The sequence below is a fragment of the Semicossyphus pulcher genome, unplaced genomic scaffold (assembly GCF_022749685.1).
Source record: "Semicossyphus pulcher isolate SPU_LCO1_2020_fin unplaced genomic scaffold, fSemPul1.0.p SCAF_7, whole genome shotgun sequence".
Classification (NCBI taxonomy): domain Eukaryota; kingdom Metazoa; phylum Chordata; class Actinopteri; order Labriformes; family Labridae; genus Semicossyphus; species Semicossyphus pulcher.
The window spans coordinates 2,494,812-2,516,285 of NW_027211748.1; the positions used below are offsets into that span (position 1 = coordinate 2,494,812).

The 21,474-nt window shown below is 43.1% G+C and overlaps 1 protein-coding gene across 1 annotated transcript in view; it reads right to left on the reverse strand.

Annotated features, from left to right (window-relative positions):
- Nucleotides 1–21,474, reverse strand: part of LOC138611150 (cadherin-18-like) — a 93,513-nt gene that overhangs the window by 36,706 nt on the left and 35,333 nt on the right. Inside the window, exons 2-3 of the mRNA XM_069684119.1 lie at nt 14,037–14,331; nt 9,472–9,591 (exon numbers count right to left, since the gene is read on the reverse strand). Coding sequence (XP_069540220.1) covers nt 9,472–9,591; nt 14,037–14,331 — 415 coding nt within the window. The remainder of the gene's footprint in view (nt 1–9,471; nt 9,592–14,036; nt 14,332–21,474) is intronic.

Sequence of the window (21,474 nt, forward strand, 5' to 3'; positions counted from 1 at the left end):
GTCTACGTGTTCGATGGTCAGCATCAACATTAATTACATGAGCAGCATTACCTCCTGAGACCCGAGCTTTAGGTTGGTAAGCATGCTTCCTCTATGGAGCATGGTACTGTCTGTAAGCCACATCAAACTGCGAATGTCATTCAGCAATGAAGGAGTTTATACTATAAAATATGATGCTGTTAGTTTTTGGCTCTGGAATGATTTGGCAGTGCTTTAGATTAGACAAAAAGGCCCCCTTTAGGGAGATGAATATGGTTTCATGCCCCGTTACACCTCACCGTACTCATCGACACTGTGCGCATGTGCAATAGTCACAGGACTGATTATGTGAAACATGTAAAGCTGCTACTTTATTGCTGCTGGGTGCAAAAGGATTTTTCACGACTTATCTACAGGAAAAGTGCATCTGACATCATGTCAGCGCAGCTCTTCAGCAGAGCGCACAGAGACCTGACCGCTGTGCAGCAGTCTGTGTGTCACCTGCCTGTAAACTGTAAACAAGCACCCGACGCTGCTGCTACTGTCAATGTACTTTGTCCAAATAACACAACATATTGTTTGTTTTCCCCCCTGGGGATCAATAAAGTATTATCATATGTTATCTTATATTTTTTGTTAATTGTACATATTAAGGCAGACCGTATTTCTCTGGTAAAATGTCCTGTTCCTGTCTGGTAAAAAACATTCGGCTTCCTGCAGTAAGAAGCAAATACTTTGAGTAACACCAACGCTGTGGTGTCTCTTTATGACCCACCGTTGTGCAGGTGAAGCCGAGGGAGAGATGTCTTGTCTTTGTTTTAGAAGTTGTGACGTTTGGTATAGATTCATCATCAGCCTTATGTTTACCTGCAGTCATTTCGCAATTCCCTAGTTTGGGAATAACTGCCATAGGACAACACCCGGGTCAAGGTGGATCCTCTATCATGTTCAAAATAACACACACTTGCTCTGAAGGTTTGCATGTGAGGACTGAAAATAAGAGCTTTAAAATTAATAGTTTCAAAACACTGAAGCAGAGGAGTGAGTCAGCATGCAAGGAGTGTTTCTTTGAAACCATAACTGCAGTGAAACAAACCTGACTACACCTGACATCTTTTAAACGTTTCAGAGCCTCTTTTTAATCCCACAGCAGGTGGATGCCTGACACTGTTAACATTTGGTGTGAAATTTCACAATAATTATGTATGCAGGAGGTGGATTTCAGCCCCACAGCAAGTAAAACTGACACAAATTACACTGCATCACTGTCAGTTTGTGCTAACAGGACGTCCTGTCGGAAATATTTAACAAACCAAAAAAGAGTTCTCCACCTTTCAGCTCACATGACCGTCTGCATGTCAAACACGAGGGAACTATACGATTCTGTGTTTCAGTATGTGTATGAAAGCAGCTATAGCTGCCATTGTTTTAACTGAGACACACACACATGCACACGCGCACACGCGCGCACACACACACACACACACACACACACACACACACACACGGTGCAGCGTGTGTACTAAAACCTCTCTTCTGTCTCCAGTTAATTCCCTTCACATTGAGTGCAATGTGCTTTGAAAAGCTCTCTCACTCGAGACACGCTGATATTCTCTGAACACTGGTTTTACAAGGCCTTGTCTCTGGTGTCTTTAATGGACAGTGTCATGTCTGCCAGAGTTTTTGTTTGGGGGGGGGGGAGAGAGACTCGGGGGCAGGAGCAGTGCCACGGAGGAAAAGAGCTGTTAGCATACAGAACCTTCTGCAGTCTCTCTGCTCTGAACAGTAGCAGTTACGTTATTCACATTGCTCTCAGTTCACTGATGGTGTGTCGCAAAATAAAAATGTATTATCAATAAAAGAAGGAAAAGATATCAATTTAATCTTTAAGTTCACCTTTGAAGATGACAAATAAGACAGGAGCAAAGATGGCAACACAATTGTCGGTTGCTGCACCTGGTGTTTTGTTGCTTTTGGGTGTACTATGAAAATATCTCCATCCTGTGCAATCAATGCCATACTGAATGTACAACAAAGTGGGACACCTGACATCACTCTGTGCTCTTATACTGAAGTGAATTTAGAGAGACAACGATCAAACCTGGTGGACGTTTTGGGTTAGGAAAACGTTAGAGCCTGATTCCTACTTCTGTGATAAACGTATAACACAGCCTGACGTGCACCTCCCCTCCCCCCTTGAAGCAGCACTCCACAACTTTGATTGGTCCGCTTGTCATCTTTGCACCTAAGCTGTACCGGATATTAGTTTGTAGCTAGCTGCTACAGCCTGGTGGCTTATGAAGCTAAAAGTCAAACAGGGATTGCTAGTCTCAATCACCAAGAATCCTTTTTTAACTGTTTGCACATGCCAGGAAACCTGTGAGCTACATTAAGTACTCTGCTGGATGGATAATTAGGCAGGACAGTGACAGACGTAGAGAAGCAGCACAGATGTGCATCACCGCTGGGTTTACTGCTGAATCCTCATATTATTACATCACATGTTGGAAAATCAATATGGGACTGAGTTGATTGATGAGAAAGAACAACATAATGCAGGCTTTTTTGCCCTGATTTAGGTATTAACAGTAGGGTGATGATGGAGAGAGATGAAACCAAACTCATCCAAAAGTGATCGCTGGAGGGGAACGAACCAGAGACATGACTGTACATGCCCCCTGACCTCGTGATATTTCTTAACGTTAAATTTTTTTAATATCTAACACTTGCATGATTGGGTCACTCAGAGAGCCAGAGTTTGACTTGTAAAGGGGTTACAGATTTCTTTCTTTCAAAGGTCTTTGTATTGATAGTCAGCAATGAAGAACATGTAAAATGTACAATAAAATATTTTTTCCTTTCTTCCCCCATATAACAACACCACTCATCCATGTCACAAAACATGAAACAAATCAGACACCCAAACATAACAACTTATCACAGAAGACATGTTCTGAATTACAACATGGTGGTTCAGTTAACTTTACAGACAACCATACAAAGAGACTTAAGTTCTTCATAGTGACTGAAAAAGCAAGCTGTTATATTTTAGTATCAGGTAAATGAGTAGGATGTAGAGTGTGCCCCGCCCCCATCCCTCCGCCCAGCCCAAGAAAATTAAATAAATAAATAATAATAATAATAATTATAATAATAATAATAACAAAATTTACCACAAGCAAAAATTATAAAGAGGAAAACGAAAAGGAAAAATAAGAAAATACATAAATACATGAATAAAATAAAAAATGAAATAAGACGCTACTCAGAGATGACTGTAGTGGGTTTCTCAAAAAATGTCAGGAAGGGGCACCACACTTTGTTAAATTGATTTTCTGCTCCCTAGGTAGTGTAACGGATTTTCTCTAAGTTCATGCAAGTCATTGTGTCTCTAATCCAGTGTGAGTGGGAGGGAGGAGCAGAATCCTTCCACTTAAGTAAGATGGCCCGCTGAGCCAGCAAAGACGTAAAGGCCAACACATTCAATTTCGCTTTCGGCAAGTCCAAATCTAAAGATATGCCAAAGATAGCAGTCAAAGGATTTGGTTCAAATTGATGCTGAAGGATTTCTGAGATAGTTTGGAAGAATAATGTCCAAAATGTAACTAAAGCAGGACATGACCAATACATGTGCAGAAGTGAGCCAGGTGCGCCTCTACATTTATCGCATGTGGGGTCAACGTCCGGATACATTCGAGCTAGTTTAGTTTTGGATGTATGGATGCGATGAACAACTTTAAATTGTAAAGGAGCATGTCGGGCACACATAGAAGAAGAATGTATGCGGTTAAGGATTGATCCCATGTGTGACCTGTAAAAGTAGAATCTAAGTCCTGTTCCCAAGCTGATCTAATAGCATCCATTGAGGGGCAGTGCAACTTTGAAATAAGGTTATAGAGGTTAGACATAATACCTTTTGATGTTGGGTTGACAGAGAGAAATATATCAACCTGGTTGGCTGGAGGTTTATGAGGGAAGCGTGGTATTAAACCCTGTACATAATGTCTCACTTGTAAGAATCTAAAGAAATGAGTGCTGTGAATACCAAAGATTTCCCTCAGTTGAGAAAAACAGGCAAAGTGATTATCGATGAAAAGATCAGCAAGGCATTTCAGGCCTTTTTTGTGCCAAATCTTAAATGCACCGTCAGCCATTGAAGGAACAAAGAGGTGGTTGCCTGTGATAGGACTTCGAAGTGAAATAGTCTGCAATCAAAAATGTTTTCTGAATTGGGTCCAGATGCGCAAAGTCTGTTTTACCACGGGGCTACTGTTGGGAATGTCCGAGGCTAGTGGAAGGGCAGAACCCAACAGGGCAGGTAAAGATATTGGACCACTAGCACAAACCTCCATTGTTACCCAAACAGGACAACAGGGTTCAAGGTGAAAGTACATCCAGTACATCAAACAGCGGATATTTGCTGCCCAATAATAATATTGGAAATTAGGTAGAGCCATTCCTCCAGCCTGTTTAGGCCTTGGAAGAAATGCCTTAGGTAATCGGGGATGTTTTCCATTCCAAATGTAGGATGTGATTAAAGAGTCAAGAGCTTTAAAAAAGGCTTTCGGAATGACAATGGGGAGGCACTGGAAAAGATACAAGAATTTTGGAAGCATGTCATTTTTATTGAATTTCTTCCTCCGATAAGAGACAAGGATAGGGGGGACCATTTAGATAGAATTGCTTTAGCTTGATCAAATAAACTTAGAAAATTAGATTTGAATAAATGTTTAAATTCTCTAGTAATACAAATGCCAAAATATTTGAAATGATCTGTAACTACCTTAAATGGAAGATTTGTGTAGTTAAGTTTAAGGGCTTCCTTGTTAATTGGAAAAAGTTCGCTTTTATTTAGGTTAAGTTTATATCTCGAAAACTGACTGAAAAGCTCAGAAAGAGTGAGGGCTTCTGGTAGGGACGTAGCTGGTTTTGATACATATAGGACTAAATCATCTGCATAGAGCGAGACCTTGTGCTCGATTCCCCCCCTATATATTCCCTGTATTTTCCTGTTATTACGGATAGCTATCGCGAGCGGCTCTATGGCAATAGCGAAGAGGAGTGGGCTCAAAGGGCAACCCTGTCGAGTCCCTCGGTGTAGATTGAAATACTTTGAGTAATGGCTATTTGTTAATACAGAGGCTGAAGGACTTGTGTACAATAGTCTGATCCATGAAGAGAAAACGGGACCAAAACCAAATTTTTGAAGTGTATTAAAAAGATAGTTCCATTCTACTCTGTCGAATGCTTTTTCAGCATCGACAGAGAGAAGGCATTCTGACTCACCGTGCTTTGGGGAATATAAAATGTTAAACAGACGGCAGATACTGTAAAATGAATGGCGATTTTTTATAAACCCAGTTTGGTCGGGGGATACAATGGAGGGGAGGTTGTCCTCCAACCTATGGGCTAGGACTTTGGCCAGGATCTTTACATCTGTATTAAATAATGATATCTGTCTATAAGAAGCACAATTTAGCGGGTCTTTATCTTTTTTTCAACAAAAGGGAGATACTGGCCTGGTTGAATGAAGGAGGGAGTGCACCTGAGTCGAATGAATCAGAGAACACTAAGCATAGAAAGGGAGTCAGCTCAGCAGAAAGTGTCTGAAGGGAGCCCATCAGGGCCAGGAGATTTGCCTGATTGCAGTGAAGATATTGCCACAGCAATTTCCTCTTGGGTGATAGGTGCTTCCAGATTATTCCTCAAATCCTGGGAAAGGGATGGTAAATCCAAATTACAGAAGAAGTTTTCCATGACATTTACATCTGCTGTACAGTCTGAACTATACAGATTTGATATAAAGACTCTAAACTTCTTATTAATTGCTTTCTGATCAGATGTTACACCCCCATCATCTTTCTGTACTCCAGCTATAAGCTGCTTTGCTCTCATACCACGCAGTTGATTAGCTAAGAGTTTGCCTGACTTCTCACCATGCTCATAAAAGTTACTTCTACTCCGAAGTAATTGGCTTTGGACTTGGCGAGTTAAAAGAAGGTTCAATTCTGAGTTTCAAACGCTCCTTATATAGTTCAGGAGAGGGTGAATTTGCGTAATGTTTATCAATGTTTAAAATCTTATTAGCAATTTCAGTTTGTTTTTGTTTTGAAAGCTTCCTTTTATATGCTGCAAATGATAAAATTTCACCTGTAAGATATGCTTTAATGGCCTCCCAAATTGTTTTATTAGACATACCTGGAGTTGTATTAACGCCAAGAAATGTTTTAATGTGAGAAGAGATATGCGTTAAAAATGTCCGCGAGCAGCAATGGGTCCAGTCTCCAGTGCTTTCTTACTTGCTCAAAGTCTAGGAAATCCAGTGTAAGAACAAGAGGTGCGTGGTCTGAACTAATAATACTCTGATAACTGCAGGATTTGAGGATTGAAATTAAAGAGTTGTCTAAGAAAAAATAATCAATCCGGGTGTAGGTGTGGTGGACATGAGAAAAGAGAGAGTATTCCCTTCCCGAGGGATATCAAAAACACCAGGGATCGGAGAGGCTAAAGTCCGAAAGAAATGATTTTATATAACCTGCAGACTTGGGGTGGCTGTGGCTCAGTGGTAGAGTCGTTTGTCTTTCAATCGGAAGGTCGGAGGTCGAAGGTTCGACACTGAACCCCAAATTGCTCCCGGTGGCATAGCCAACGGGTATGAATGTGATATCTGATTGACAGTTGGTCACTTTACGTAGCAGCCTCTGCCATCAGTGTGTGAATGGGTGAATGTGATATGTAGTGTAAAAGCAGCTTTGAGTGGTCGCAAAGACTAGAAAAGCGCTATATAAGTAAAGTCCATTTCCTTGCTCAAAGTTGTAGGTTTAGGGGAGGAACGAACTAGCGCAGCATCCAAAAAACAATTAAAATCTCCGCCAAGAATCAGAGAATGAGAATTAAGATCAGGTAGTTGAGACAAGAAAGTCTTCATAAACTGTACATCATCAATATTTGGAGCCTACACATTAGCTAGCGTCACTGACTTATGACAAAGTTTGCCTGAGACAATTATAAAACGTCCGTTTTTGTCCGATATAACTTTAGAAGGCTCAAAGGGAATATTTGTATCAATAAGGATAGCTGCGCCCCTCGCTTTACCCTTAAAATTAGAGTGAAAAAACTGAGTCATGTAAGTGGGTTTCTTGGAGAAAGACTACCCCAGCCTTGAGCTGCTTTAGGTGTGTGAAGACTTTGTTCCTTTTCACTGGATGGTTTAACCCCTTGACATTCCAGCTAATGAAATTGAGATCACCCTTCATCTAGAGCTAACACAGAGTGAGTTAATAAGATGAGTAGCACCAAGAAAATAAAAAGTAAGTAAGAAAAAATAGATAAATAAAAGAAACATCTGTTCCCCCCAATGACCCCTGCCCCGCATATTTCCCCACATATTGCTCTGAACAGCAAACTCCAAAACCTCACCTGGTCCTAAAACAATCATTCCAAAAACATACTTCCTGACTAAACTAATTCCCACATATGTATTTTACATTTCACCCTAAAACAACGGGAAAACGTGAGATAGACATCAAAATCAACCAGGTGAGCAACATCAGTAAAGCACAATTTAAGTCTGCCTCTTCACCTTAACATTGTCTCTTTAACTTGACTCCTCAGAAAAACACTGTTCAGAGTCATAGTATCTGGTCATCCGTATTATTCTTCAACTATTGGAACGTATTACTTTAACATGTAGAAATGAAAGATAATATGTGTCAAGTAAAATCTAACATAACAAAAAGCCCAGCTCGCTACAGTATATAGAGACGGCACGTGTCAGAGTGGTCCACGGAAATGGGAGATGGACAGGACAAAAGTCTGAAGATGTTTACTCACAGAAGTCGGATTGACCATCATAATAAGGCTGGAATTATTAGTCGTGAGCCCTTGGATGTCAGATTATGGCGGAGTTGATGAGCTCTCTTTTGACTTGTCGATGAAGCAGACAGCCTCAGACACAGACAATAACCACTTCTTCTCGCCACTCCGGAGAGTAACGCCAGCTTCGCTGGGAAGAGGAGAGATGGTCGGAGCCCTTTCTTATAAAGTTCAGCCATCACATCCTTGTATTCAGCCCGTTGCTTCAAACATCTGTGGTGAAGTCCTCGTAGAACGTGCATGTGGCTTCAAGTTGCTCAAGACGTTGACTGACCTCCTCCTCCTCCTCCTCGAGATTGTTGATACGCTGTCCCTGGCCTGAAACTATGGCCTGAATCTGGTCGAGCTTGGTATCCAAATTTGCAAACGAAGACTTGAAGTCCAAGGCTAGTGTTGCTCTGTGCTGTTCAAGTAGGTCTGACATAAAATAGGGTTTTAAATGGAAAATGAAAAGTTGTTAGCGGGAGCTAGAAAACCACGCACCTACTCCATCCTCTAAAAACCTGAAGTCCAGGTTACAGATTTGATCTGCAACTCTGTATTCAAGCTCAGATTTAGCAATATCAGAGATATGCACTGTGCTTACAGAGCATCCTATCTCAGCACATTCTTCATAGAAGTGGAAGCCCATTAATCAGCGTCCACTCTCCGCTGTCACATCTCTACCTCTCATGAGCTAACATTGATGTAACATTCATCGCCATGTGTAACTAAAAGCTTCAGAAGAAAGCCTGATCCTCCCACCGACATGATCCGTGACGGCAGCAGTGTCGCGTGCTTGTTTACAGTTTACAGACAGGTGACACACAGACTGCAGCTCAGTGGTCAGTTCACTCTGTGCTCTTAAAGAGCTGCACTGATGTGATATCAGACGGGCTTTTGTTGTAGATTAATGATGGAAAATTAGAAAATGGCGAGTCAGTAGCATAAATAATAAAGTAGCAGCTCTTCTTGTTTCAGTTAATTTGCCTTGAAATCGCACGTCCTGTGATGTGACTACTGCACATGCACACATCGCAATTGCGATGGTTAAACGATTGATCGTACAGCCCTAATTGTAACGTAGTCACAGCTATTTATCCCCTGATTGTTAGTGATAGCCATGTTATCACTGCCAGGCACCACTGACCACGGCATAGTTTGCTTTGTGTTGATTGTTGGAATAAGTCGTGGAAACACAACGATAGTGAATATTTGGCTCATGTGAATATTCAATCTCAATCAATCTCAAATGCAGCGCTCTCCTGAGGAAATATTTGACAACTAATCAAGTACCAGCAGGGCACTTCCTGAGAGCTACTGAGCTATGCAAAGTTAACCTGCAGTGCACCACAAATAGGGGGGCTTCTGGTGTGAAGTGTCTCCCCCACCTGTGACACTCCCTCACATTAACTCACCATCTGCATCACTAATCACCATCTGAAAAGCTTGTGTATTACACTTTTCCTGAATATTTAATGGAGTCAGACAGCACAGTGTAAACCAGAGTCCTCCTGGCTTCAGCATCATTAGCTTGTTTACAGCGCTGCTTGTGTGAGTTGATCCCCGGGTACCTCTCTGTTTGAACCTCCCTGGGCAGTAGTTAAAACATCTTCAAACACAGAAGAGGAAGGTTACCTGTCTTTGGGTCGACAGAGAAGTACGGCTGTCCCTCCAGGATGCTGTAAACTATCTTGGCACTGTTCCCGTAGGTCGGGTCATCTGCGTCTGAGGCTGTCACCTGGAACACTGACGTTCCTGCACAGGTGGGAACACATAATACGTGATCAGATTTGTGAGTAACTTAAAGGAATAAATCATAAAGATGGTAAACATTCATGAAAAAATGGTAAACTACATTTCTGAAATGAAAAGACGATGCATGGTGAATATCTGTAGGACACTAGGCCACATTTCAAGGTGAAGCCACATATTTTGGAACATTACTGTTCCTTGTTTTATACATGACATAGCAAGACGTACATTAATTCTGAAGCACAATCGCTCATCACTTAGTCCTTGGGACAAAATGCTCTTAATGTGACTGCGGCTGCATCTTCTTGAACAGTTCCTATGTAAATGTAACAGTCCAAACTTCCCTCTGAATGGGAACAAAGAGCTGCAGTAAAACACGCTGTGTGTTGTCAGCAGTGCTCTTGTAAAGAGCCACAGCCCATTAGCCTGGCCGTGTAGCAGCAGACAGGAGAAGCCGAAGCTTTTATCCATCTCATTCATCACAGTAGACCTGCGGAGTGTTTGTTCTCCAGGCAGAGACACTGTAAAAGGTTCTGTGTTAAATGAAGGTTCCTGGAGTGTTTAAAAGCCATAGATGTTCACATATTCCTTTTTCTCAGTGAAATTATCAACAATTCTCTTATAGTTATGTTTTTGTCTTACCCCTATCTGCTATCCATACGCACTCATAGACCGTAAACAGTTATTACCATGTGACCCTTTGAGCAGGAACTAGGCCTACTGACACAGAAAAAACGCTTTACCTGTGATTATGGAGCTAGCTAGCAGCTAGCGTGATGTTGGACACACATGGCTTGCTAACTATGATTTAAAAAAGGCATGTCAGTCATCAGATTCTGGGGAAATATCAGACTAAATTCTCGGTAAGCACTTGAAAACACAGCACATGCATTCCTGAGACTCGGACCTCTGGAGACGGACCCTGGACCTTTGATTTCCCAGAGCAGGCAACTTGGGCTGCGTTAGTCTGATATTTAGTTGTTATAAAACGGAAAACTTGTGCTACAGTCACACCAAGCGTCCACACTACTCTGTCACTTCATAGATTATTACAAAATAATAATATATAATTGAAATTAGCACTGTTTATACACTGCTCAAAAGATTTAGGGAACACTAACCCTACTCAAACATCAGATCTTGATGTTCAAGAATTCAAGTTGAAAATCTTTACTGATGAACATTGTATAATTTGTTGAGAACAAAATGATGTAACAACGGTCAGTGGAAAACAAAATCATCAGCCCATTGAGGGTTGGATTCAAAATCAAACCCCAAATCAAAGTAAAGAATTGAAATCACAGGCTGATCCAACTTGTGTGAATGTCACCATGGCAACTCATGATGTGACTCAGTAGTGTGTATGGCCCCCACATGCCCGTATGCACTCCCAACAACTGGGCATGCTCCTGATGAGTCGGCGGATGGTGTCCTGGGGGATCTCCTCCCAGACCTGGATCAGGCCATTAATGGCAGTACTTGGCGGCGTCCGATGCACCAATACATAATGTCTCATAGGTGCTCAGTTGGATTTAGGTCAGGGGAACGAGAGGGCCAGTCAATGGCATCAATGCCTTCGTCATCCAGGAACTGCCTACACACTCTGCACCAGGAGGAACCCAGGGCCCGCTGCACCACCATAAGGTCTAACAAGTGCTTGGAGGATGTCATCCCGGTACCTAACAGCAGTCAGGGTACCATTGGCTATGACATGGAGGTCTGTGCGGCCCTCCAAGGAAATGCCTCCCCAGACCATCACTGACCCACCACCAAACCGGTCATGCTGGATGATGTTACAGGCAGCATAACGTTCACCACGGCATCTCCAGACTCTTTCACATCTTTCACATGTGCTCAGTGTGAACCTGCTCTCATCTGTGAAGAGAACGGGGTGCCAACGGCGGACCTGCCAATTCTGGTGTTCTCTGGCAAATGCTAATGGAGCTGCACGGTGCTGGGCTATGAGCACAGGTCCCATTAGAGGACGTCTGGCCCTCATGCCACCATCATGGAGTCTGTTTCTGACAGTTTGGTCAGAAACTTGCAAGCCAGTAGCCTGCCGGAGGTCATTTTGTAGGGCTCTGGCAGTGCTCCTCCTGTTCACTCCTCGCACAAGCAGTGTAACAACCGGTCTCCTGGTACCTCCTCCATGCTCTTGAGACTGTGCTGGGAGAAACAGCAAACCTTCTTGCGACCGCACGTCTGGATGTGCAATCCTGGAGGAGCTGGACTACCTGTGCAACCTGATTGGGCTGCAGGTACCGCCTCATGCTACCAGTAGTGACAAGGACACGAGCAGAACACAAAACTAAAGAAGAATCAGTCAGGAGGTATCAGGAGAGAGCAACTGTCTGTGGCCACCACATGCAAAACCATTCCCTTTTTGGGGGTTGTCTTGCTTTTGCCTCTCCATCGCACCTGTTGTCTCTTTAATTTGCACAACAGCAGGGGAAACTGATTCACAATCACTTGTGCTGCCTAAATGGACAGATTGAGATCCCTGAGGTTTAACTGACTTGGTGTTATACTGTGACGATGAAGTATTCCCCTCATTTTTTTGAGCAGTGTACTTCACTGGTACTCCCGTCAGCAGATCTACTTCTGACATAAAGACTGGTGCAGAGCTTATAATGTTAAAGGTCGAGACAGAGAAGTAGCTGCTTTAATGTGTGATAGAAAACACTCACAGCAGTGATCTGACTCTTGACAAAGTCTGCTGCTAACTTTAACCTACAAAACCATTCACGCCTTTAATGTTGCAGAGTTACTGAGGGGATAAAGATCTAAGATACCCCGCTGAGAAAGGTTCAGAGGAGGGTGAGGGATTTGAGGTTTAGGTGATAAAGAGTAGAGTGGGCGGGATGGGTGACGGTGGAGGGTGAGGAGAGGGCCAAGCAGTGAGAGAAATAGTGATCAGAGAGAAAGACAGGTAGTGAGTAACAAGAAGTGAAGACACACAATAGAATTAATGAAATGCTGCTCATTTTGGTCTGTTAGCTGCATGTTGCTTCATTTATGTCCCCAAAGCATAAAATCATGAGGGATGTTAAGAGAGAACGGCCCCATGCACCCTGACATGCAGCGCTGCTCTGTTCTTAACACCTTGACTTTGTGTCCTGTTCGATTAGCCGCTAAGGGGAGCAATATTGTGGTGTTGTCTCCAAATGTATGTGGTCAAAACTATCTTTTTAAAATGCTCAGGTATCTTGAAATAAACATGATTTTTAAAGCAGCATTTAAACATCCAAAATAGGTGTGGCAAAAGCAGAAACAAAGGCTGTATTGAAGGAGGATGCGTGTTGATACGGTCTGTATACTGTCCACGTTTAAAGCAAAGAGCCTTCAGGTAAACACGATGATGGACATGATGACATGACATAGCACAGTAAGCACAGGCATAACTAAAAACATAAGTTATAACGATATAGGTGAGTCAGCTCCAGGACTCTGAAGATTGCTTATAAGTCATGAAAATGAGTCAGTATGCAAATTACCATTGAGCCATAATGAATCAGTGAATTATATTTTAACCACCTCAGAGGCTCTCCTCAAAAAACAAATCTATACCAGTTTAATGAGTTTCTTTTGAATAATTTCACCACCATGCTGTTAGACCACCTTTCCTTTGGCACTACACTTAATCACAACAACCTCTGCACTCCTACACATGCAGCACACTGTATCAGATCAGCTGATCAACATTCATCTGGAGACAATAAATAAACGAAAACAACATGATGACAGGCGCTTCACACTGACGTTCTGCACGGAGACATGAGGAGACTTTTATGAAGCAGAGAACACAGAGATGACTTCTGCAGAGTGAGACGGGTGAATGGAGAGAGGGGAGAACTCCTGTGCTTGTTTCATTTATTTATTAAGCAGCATCTTTCCTGATGCCTGGGTACAGCCGAGCTCCCTATCAGGTGTCTGTCTTGATTATTTCACAGGGATTTTACATAATCTTCTTCAGGAAAGGATCATTGCACACATGGAGTTGTGTCAGTGTTGCATGTGCTGTATTGATGTTCACATTCAGTGCAGAGAGCCACAGCTGTCTGAGGCCATTATCACTGAAAGGGACACAGTGAAATCTACGTGGTGATCAGGGCACTCTTTGTTTGAACAGAAAAAAAGTCTCTTGGACGAATGAGCTGTGCAAAGGCAGAGACAGGTTAGTGACTGATTGTCACAGAGATTTATTTTGTACTGAAAACTGGGTTCTAGTTTTAATGATCATGTTCTTTATACTAAAAGGCTGATATTGCCTTGCTTACAGTTTTGCAATTTACTGCATCATATTGAATTGTAACTCATACAGATCATTTTATTACACAACTGAGTTCTATGACTCTGATATTATCAATGCTTTAAGTGTATTTACACAATTGTGTCTTGACTGAGTGGTGCTGGTTGTTAGATAAAGGTGTTTGAGGCGTCTGGCTTACCGACATCAGACATCTCCGGCACAGATGCTGAGAACGGTCCATCAAGGAAGGTCGGGGCGTTGTCGTTGACATCCTGAACCTTGATGATGAACTCTGACTCCGCCTCCAGAGAGCGGTTCGTCCACCTGTCGATGGCCTTCGCGTGTAGCACATACTGGGACTTTCTCTCTCGGTCCAGGCTCTCGGCCGCATGGATGTCACCCGAGGTCTCATCAATAGTGAAGATGGACCCGGCCCCCTCACCAGACAGGATGTATCTCACAGAGCCGTCACCCTTGTCAGAGTTGGAGTGCAGCTGGAGATGTAAGAAGGAGAGAATGAGTGAGTGAGGGAGCGGTGAAGTGTCTGACGAGTGTGTGATACAGAATAAAAGCCAAGTGTCAGGATGAGTGGTCAGTTAATGTTCAGGAGCAGGAGATGAGAGGAACAGCCATCCAATCAGAGCAGGAGAAGCAGGGGTGTGTGGAGGCTGGAGTGTGACAGCTTGTACAAAAGGTTCAGTATCTGTAACAAGAAACTGCCACGGTGCATTGATAAAAGAGAGCGTGACTGAACACGTCTCACAACATGCAGTTTGTCCTGAGCACCATGTGTCACTAAGAGAGACGCTGAGGAACACCAGATACAAGGAAAATGAAGCTCCCTGATAAACAGTACTTTATCATTGTGAGGTATGAGTCGTGTGTTGTGTGCTTATGGGAACAAATGCTACTACACTTATTTCATTATAATGTTCATTAAAACCTTCCACTTCCACAGGACCACAGAGACCCTGTTTAAACATGCTATTTACGAGCAGCGTCCTGGCAGCGTCCAACACAAGAGGCATTAAGATGTGTCTCCACATGCATCTCAAGTGTTCAGCTCTCACTTCCCCGCTCTATACACTACTAAACACAAAGCCGACATAATATTCTTTATCAAAAACATCATGTGATAAAAGCAAGGGTGCACACTTGCAGGAGAGAGATGGGAAAAGATGGGGCTTTCTGGAAAACGAGGGAGAGGGCAATTACTGATCGAAGTGCCAGCACGATATGAAAACTGTGCTTGATCATGAGGATTAATGTTCCTGTACAGTTGTGTGGTTTATTAGTGAAGTGAACTACACAGCAGACTGAAGTCTCTGTTAACAGTGTGCCCCAGCAAGCCCGCTTTCTTCTGATTGGCCAGCTCTCCAAAGCCTGGTGAGACTTTGTTACATCACAAAGTGCAGTGTGTAGAAAACACTGTGAGAAACCTGAGCTGAGAAGCCTGGGGATTACTCCAACATACACCATGACTTTATTTACATATAACACAAATTGGAGAGAGGGCTCAGATTTGTATGATAAAGCCTGAGAATAATGAAAACAGTGAATCAACTTGAAATGAGTTAACCTGCCTGCTGTTTACTTTCTTTTTGCATTTCTTATTTTACTTTAGTGATTTTCTTTCTTACATTTTATATGAGCCTTGTCGAAGGGAGTCAGAGCACCAGTATCTCAGTGCCGACTTCACTGCAGGAGCTGCTAATCAGATTACAAACAAAGAAAATAATTAAGAGCACAAAGTCATTTAGATGTATCTACATGAATAATAATTCTACACAGTTCAGTTAAGCAAAGAGAAGAATTCCAATCCATTAAAAACATTATTTACATCAGTTTGAAAAACAAGACACCATGGATGGAAAGCTCCCTGATTTGTATTCATTGTAAAAGTTAAAGAATAAAAGTGACCCTGGCTGTAGCTAAGTTACTGCGCCGCACTTTCATACATCCTGTGGCGGTCAGACACTCGTGTTTATTGTTCCGCACACAGTAACAGGGTCACAGTCTGTCTCCCTGTCCCTCCTCTCAGCCGTCTGTGCACCTCTCAAACTCTCCGACTTCTAATCCATCCTGCAGCTGCCTGACCCTCCCCGCTCACCTGAATCCATGTCCCTCATTAGACTCACTCATTGAATATTAGTCATTTAAATCGGGACATGTCTACCTTTATTTGGTCTACATACCTGTCACTTTCATATGTACGATAAATCATTGAGTCAAAAATAATTTGCTCATTTTCCTACAAAACTGCATCCCAACCCTGTGTGTCAAAGGTCTCTCAGGTGTTCAAAATACTATTAATACTAATATGAAAATATTGAAAAAGTGAGATTTTTACAAGGTTGCACCTCCTTTATCATCTTCAGGCTGTGAGTTATTCACGCCTACAGTCAAAGACTGAAAAGAATAACCAGAATTCAACCAATGCCACAAACACTCGTACACAGTCTCATCGGTGCAGAACCCTCACTGAACTAAATAATGAATTCAGTTTTAAATGTTTACTTTAAACAAGTTTTCAAAAAAGATGAATGTATTTCACATGACCTCTGACCTCTGCTGGAAGTGTTATTATCGTTTGAGATTCACCTGCTTTTCTGTCATATTGTAAAGAAAAGTTCACAGGTCCTTCAGAAAGTTAAATACACTGTGAGTTTTTAAACCTTTATAAATGCAGTGGTTAGCGCTGTGGCCTCACAGCTGGAAGGTCACTGGCCTTTCTGTGTGGAGTCTGCATGTTCTCCCCGTGCATGCGTGGGTGACTCATTGGTGACTCTATATTGCTCTTAGGTGTGGGTGTGAGTGCGAAAGGTTGTCTGTCTCTATGTGTCAGCCCTGTGATTGACAGGCGACCAGTCCAGAGTGTACCCCGCTTTTCGCCCAATTACAGCCCCCCCCCCGCGACCCTGAACAGGAGAAGCGGTATACCCGAACATGTTTTTTGACATGGCCAAAATAAAGTGGTGAAATTGAGATAAGTCCACTTAGTCCTGAAGCCTTGTGTGTGAGCGACCTTTTACCTGTGAGTATTCAACAGTTAAACATCCAAAAAGCTTAAGCGCAGCTCTACGCTTCTAGCTAACACCAAAATGACTCAGAGGTTCAAGAAAACTCCCTAAAAGGTGCAGCTCCCCAGAGACAAACCCTCCAGTGTTTTAGCAGAGGGATTTATATTTATTACAAGGTCGTGAGGAGCACGATGAATATGCTAACAACCTGCCTTCTCGCACAATGCTTTCCAAAATAATATTTGAGAGAACAAAGAGGCAAAGGAGGCCTATCTTGACACTGTCGGCACCATAACATGAAACAGGAACAGACAACATGACACAATAAGCTGCAGCGAGAGAGAGAACAGACACACACTGCCAGCATGAGCTTTAACAACGCGGCAGTGTGAAGACAACGACAATTCCTCGCTCTGGCACAAAATAAAACATTAAAAACAAAAAGAGAAGACAGGAGAAGACACGAAGAGGGGGAGGTTAAAAATACAGCAGCATGGAAACAGCAGCTGGAGAGGAAGAGGCAGCCACTGACATTTTGAGGCTAAAGTGTTTCCCCCTGTGCACGTCTCTGCAGCCAGGAGAACAAAGGCGTGTGAGGGTGTGAAATATGAATCAAAAAGCATGTGGGCCGGCAGGAAGAGACGGTTATTAATTTAAACAGGTTAATTCCCCTCTTGTGGGACTTCCAGGACATGCTACACTAAGCTCCGTCACTAACCGCAGAGAGCGGAGCCAAGATAAGGTGGCTTCACTCTGATTTGATATACTTCATCCTGTTTATGTAACATCAGTGCATCATGCTGTCAGCAGGAAGAGGATTTCTGTGTGCTGTTCATGGTTGAGTGGGTTTTCTCCTGCCTTTGCCCTTGAGCAGTGCGGTCCTCAGACATGGACTTGGTCCCCAGGCGTAGTCCTGTAGCGGTGCACTGATCCTGAATAATTGTGGAGGTCAGATGTAGAGGACGGATGTGGAAAAGGAAGGAGAGATCAGTGCAGCGGCCTGTTGTGTCTCCTTCAAATTAGTGAAGTGCCAAGGTTTGTCAGTTCTCCTGAAGCAGGAGTCTGCTCTCCACACCAGGAGCACAATTCTGTGTACGAGTCTGCTTGTCTCTCAGTGTGTTGTTTAAATAAGTGATATAAAAAACACAATCAAAAGCAAGGAGCTATTTTAAAATCCAATCACATGGGGGGGCAGGAAGAGGGGGAGGAAAATCAAAAGGGCTGGCAGGTGACGTATACATACTTAAGTCATCACTAAAACATGAATTCTTTCATATAAAGAAAAGAAATATAGTATATACTGTATATGTATGTATGTATTGTTTTCATACACGGCTTTGTTGAATATGCAATGATGATTGGTCAGTTATTTTTCTGTAGCAGACCTCTGCTATGAAGAACAGACTGCTGCTACAGACGACGTTCTCTGGATCAGATCACTCCACAGGCAGAAGGACGGTCATTTTTTATGTATTTATTTATTTATTTATATTGGTGAAATAACATGACAATAAACAGGATAGTGAGAGTGAGAAAAAAACCCAAAAAAAACCTAACCATAACCCAAAGCCTGGACAGGAGACAGGCAGGGCAGGTCAACAAAGACCCCCCCAACCTACCTTTTTATGTATTTTTTTGAATGTCTTTCCTCTCTTCCCCTTTTAATAAAACCTCCTTTAAGTTTAGTTACTTTTATATTTTGGGGCAACCGCACCCAGACCCAGAGGTGGTTGCTGGCCTGTTGCAGATCCAGTGTCCAGTGAAAGCCGTCTGGAGCTGCTACCTCCTTACGTACAGAAGAGAGAGCTAGTGTCACTGCTGCTGTGCAGGCTCACACGAAACCCTCTTTGTCAGAGTCAGTGATCAATATTCCTGTTGTTGAGCAAGATCAGGGTCATTCTTCAGTATAGGAGGAGATAGATCCTAGTTATGTTGCATTTGTGTCTGATGGATATGTTTCACTAGTTGGGAGTGAGAAGAAGGTACCAGTGAAGATATTAAGAGATTCAGGGGCCCTAGATTCATTTACTGTGGAATCTGTGTTGCCTTTCTCTCTTGTGACAGACACTGGTTCCTGTGTGGATGGGAGAGGGATGGGTTGGAGTGTCTTTTCTGCTCCACAGCACAAGTTGACACTTTTCTCAGATCTGGTGAAAGGAGACATCACCATGTGAGTGCACCCATCCTTGCCAGTGGGGGGAGTACAGGTTATCTTAGGAAATGACCTGGCTAGAAATAGGGTCTGGCCTGATGTTCCTGCTCAGGGGCAAACTGCAACGTCTCAGGTAGAATGCTCTGACATTCCCAAATTATCATCTGCGTTAATTCCCAATGGGGCAGTGACTCGTGCGATGAGCCGTGCCAGTATTGGTTCCAGCCTTGATGGTCCAAATAAGAAAAAGAGTTTTGCATTTCCTGTGCCTGCTTTTCCCTTGCCTGTGTCTTGCAGTGAACTTGTGAAGGAGCAGAGAGGTGATCCAACACTTCAAGATCTGTACAGCCAGCTTCTTCCTAATGATGAGGTAGAGAGTGCCACTCATGGCTATTTTCTCAAAGATGACGTGTCGGTGAGAAAATGGCTTCCTCAGGGAGATTGTTTGGTGGGGGATGAAATTCTGCAAATTGTTCTGCCCTCTAAATTAAGATATGTTGTACTCCAGACTGCTCATGATGGCATTGCTGGTCATTTAGGGGTTAAGAAAACCTATAACAGAGTCCTGCATCAATTTTATTGGCCTCGATTAAAAAGGAATTAAAAAAATATCTCTGCCTTTATTAAAACCTGCCACACCTGCCAGTTGACTGGTAAACCTAACCAGGCAATTAAGCCTGCTCCTCTATATCCCATTCCTGTTGTTGACCAACCGTTTGAGCATCTGATTATTGACTGTGTCGTTCCCCTCCCACGCTCTAAAGCTGGCAGTACATTTTTGCTAACTGTGATGTGTCAGGCCACACGCTATCCTGCTGCATATCCATTAAAAACATCACAGCCAAGTCTGTCATGAAGGCTCTGACACACTTCATGTAAATTTTTGGCATACCTAAAGTTGTTCAGTCAGATCAGGGGTCACATTTTTGCTCTAAGTTGTTTACTGAGGTTCTTAAACAGCTGAACATTAAACATTCCAAGTCCAGTGCCTACCATGCTCAAAGTCAGGGAGCTTGTACTGAGCTGGACCGTGACTGGGAGGAAGGTCTACCGTGGCTTATGTTAGCTGCCAGGGAGGTGTCCCAAGAGAGCCTAGGCTTTAGTCCTAATGACCTTGTTTTTGGTCACACCACTCGTGGTCCTTTAGCCTCCTTGCAGTGTGTTTGGCAAGCTCAGGAGCCTCCTCATAACTTAATGGACTTTGTTAATGGTTTCCGACAGCGACTGTACAAGGCTAATAAAATGGCAAAAGAAAACACGCAGGCAGCTCAAACAAAAATGTCTCTATGATCGGCATGGAGAACGTCGAGAGTTCAGTCCTGGAGATCAAGTGCTCGCACTTCTGCATTCCGTTGGATCTCCTTTCCAAGCAAAGTTTTCTGGCCCTTATACTGTGTCTCTTAAGGTTTCAGATTTGAATTATCTCATTTTGACACCTGACCGAAAGAAGGCAGTCCAACTATGTCATATAAATTTGATGAAGCCATACTTTGCTCGCTCTTCTGTGTCTTTTACCTCAGTTGCTACAGTGACTGCCGTGGAAAATTCACCCTCACCTCTTGGACATGCAGCTGAGGTAGAGGAAGAGTATGTTACTCCAGATGATGGTATTTTAAGAGGATGTCTGAAAACCTCGGAGTCACTTGCCAATCTAGGCTCAATGTTGTTACATTTACCTGAGGGTAACAGAGCAGGGTTAGTTAAAGAGTTTCCATGCCTGTTTTCAGACACTTCGTCGTGTACTCAGCTTATTGAGCACAATATTGATGTTGGAGAAGCTCAGCCAGTCAGACAAGTCTTCTATCGCATGTCTCCAGACAAGCGAGAGCATCTGGAAGCAGAGGTCAGTTACATGTTGGAGAATAATATTGCAGAGCCATGTTCATGGTCTTCATCATGCCTTCTTGTGAAAAAGCCAGATGGTACGTTTAGACCATGTACTGACCTCCGAAAAGTAAATAGACTGACCAAGCCTCACTCTTTCCCACTTCCACGGATGGAGGACTGTGTAGACCAGGTCGGCTCAGCCAGGTAAGTCAGTAAGTTCGATCTGCTTAAAGGCTACTGGCAGGTTCCTCTAACACCCAGAGCTAGGGAAATAGCTGCATTTATTACTCCTAGTGGTCTATACTCCTGCAAAGTTATGCCATTTGGCCTTTGTAATGCCCCAGCCACCTTCCAGCGCCTAATGAATCAGGTAGCAGCAGGTCTGGTTGGTTGTGCTGTATATTTGGACGATGTGGTGATATTTAGTGATTCTTGGGAGGATCACCTTAAGCACATCCGGGCACTTTTTGATCGTTTGGCCTCGGCCCGTTTGATCGTTAATCTGGCTAAATGTGAATTTGCCCAGGCAACAGTAACCTATCTGGGAAAGATTGTTGGTCAGGGGCAAGTGTGACCTGTCAGAGCAAAGGTGCTGGCAGTGGATCAGTTCCCTGTACCCACCACCAAGAAAGAGCTCG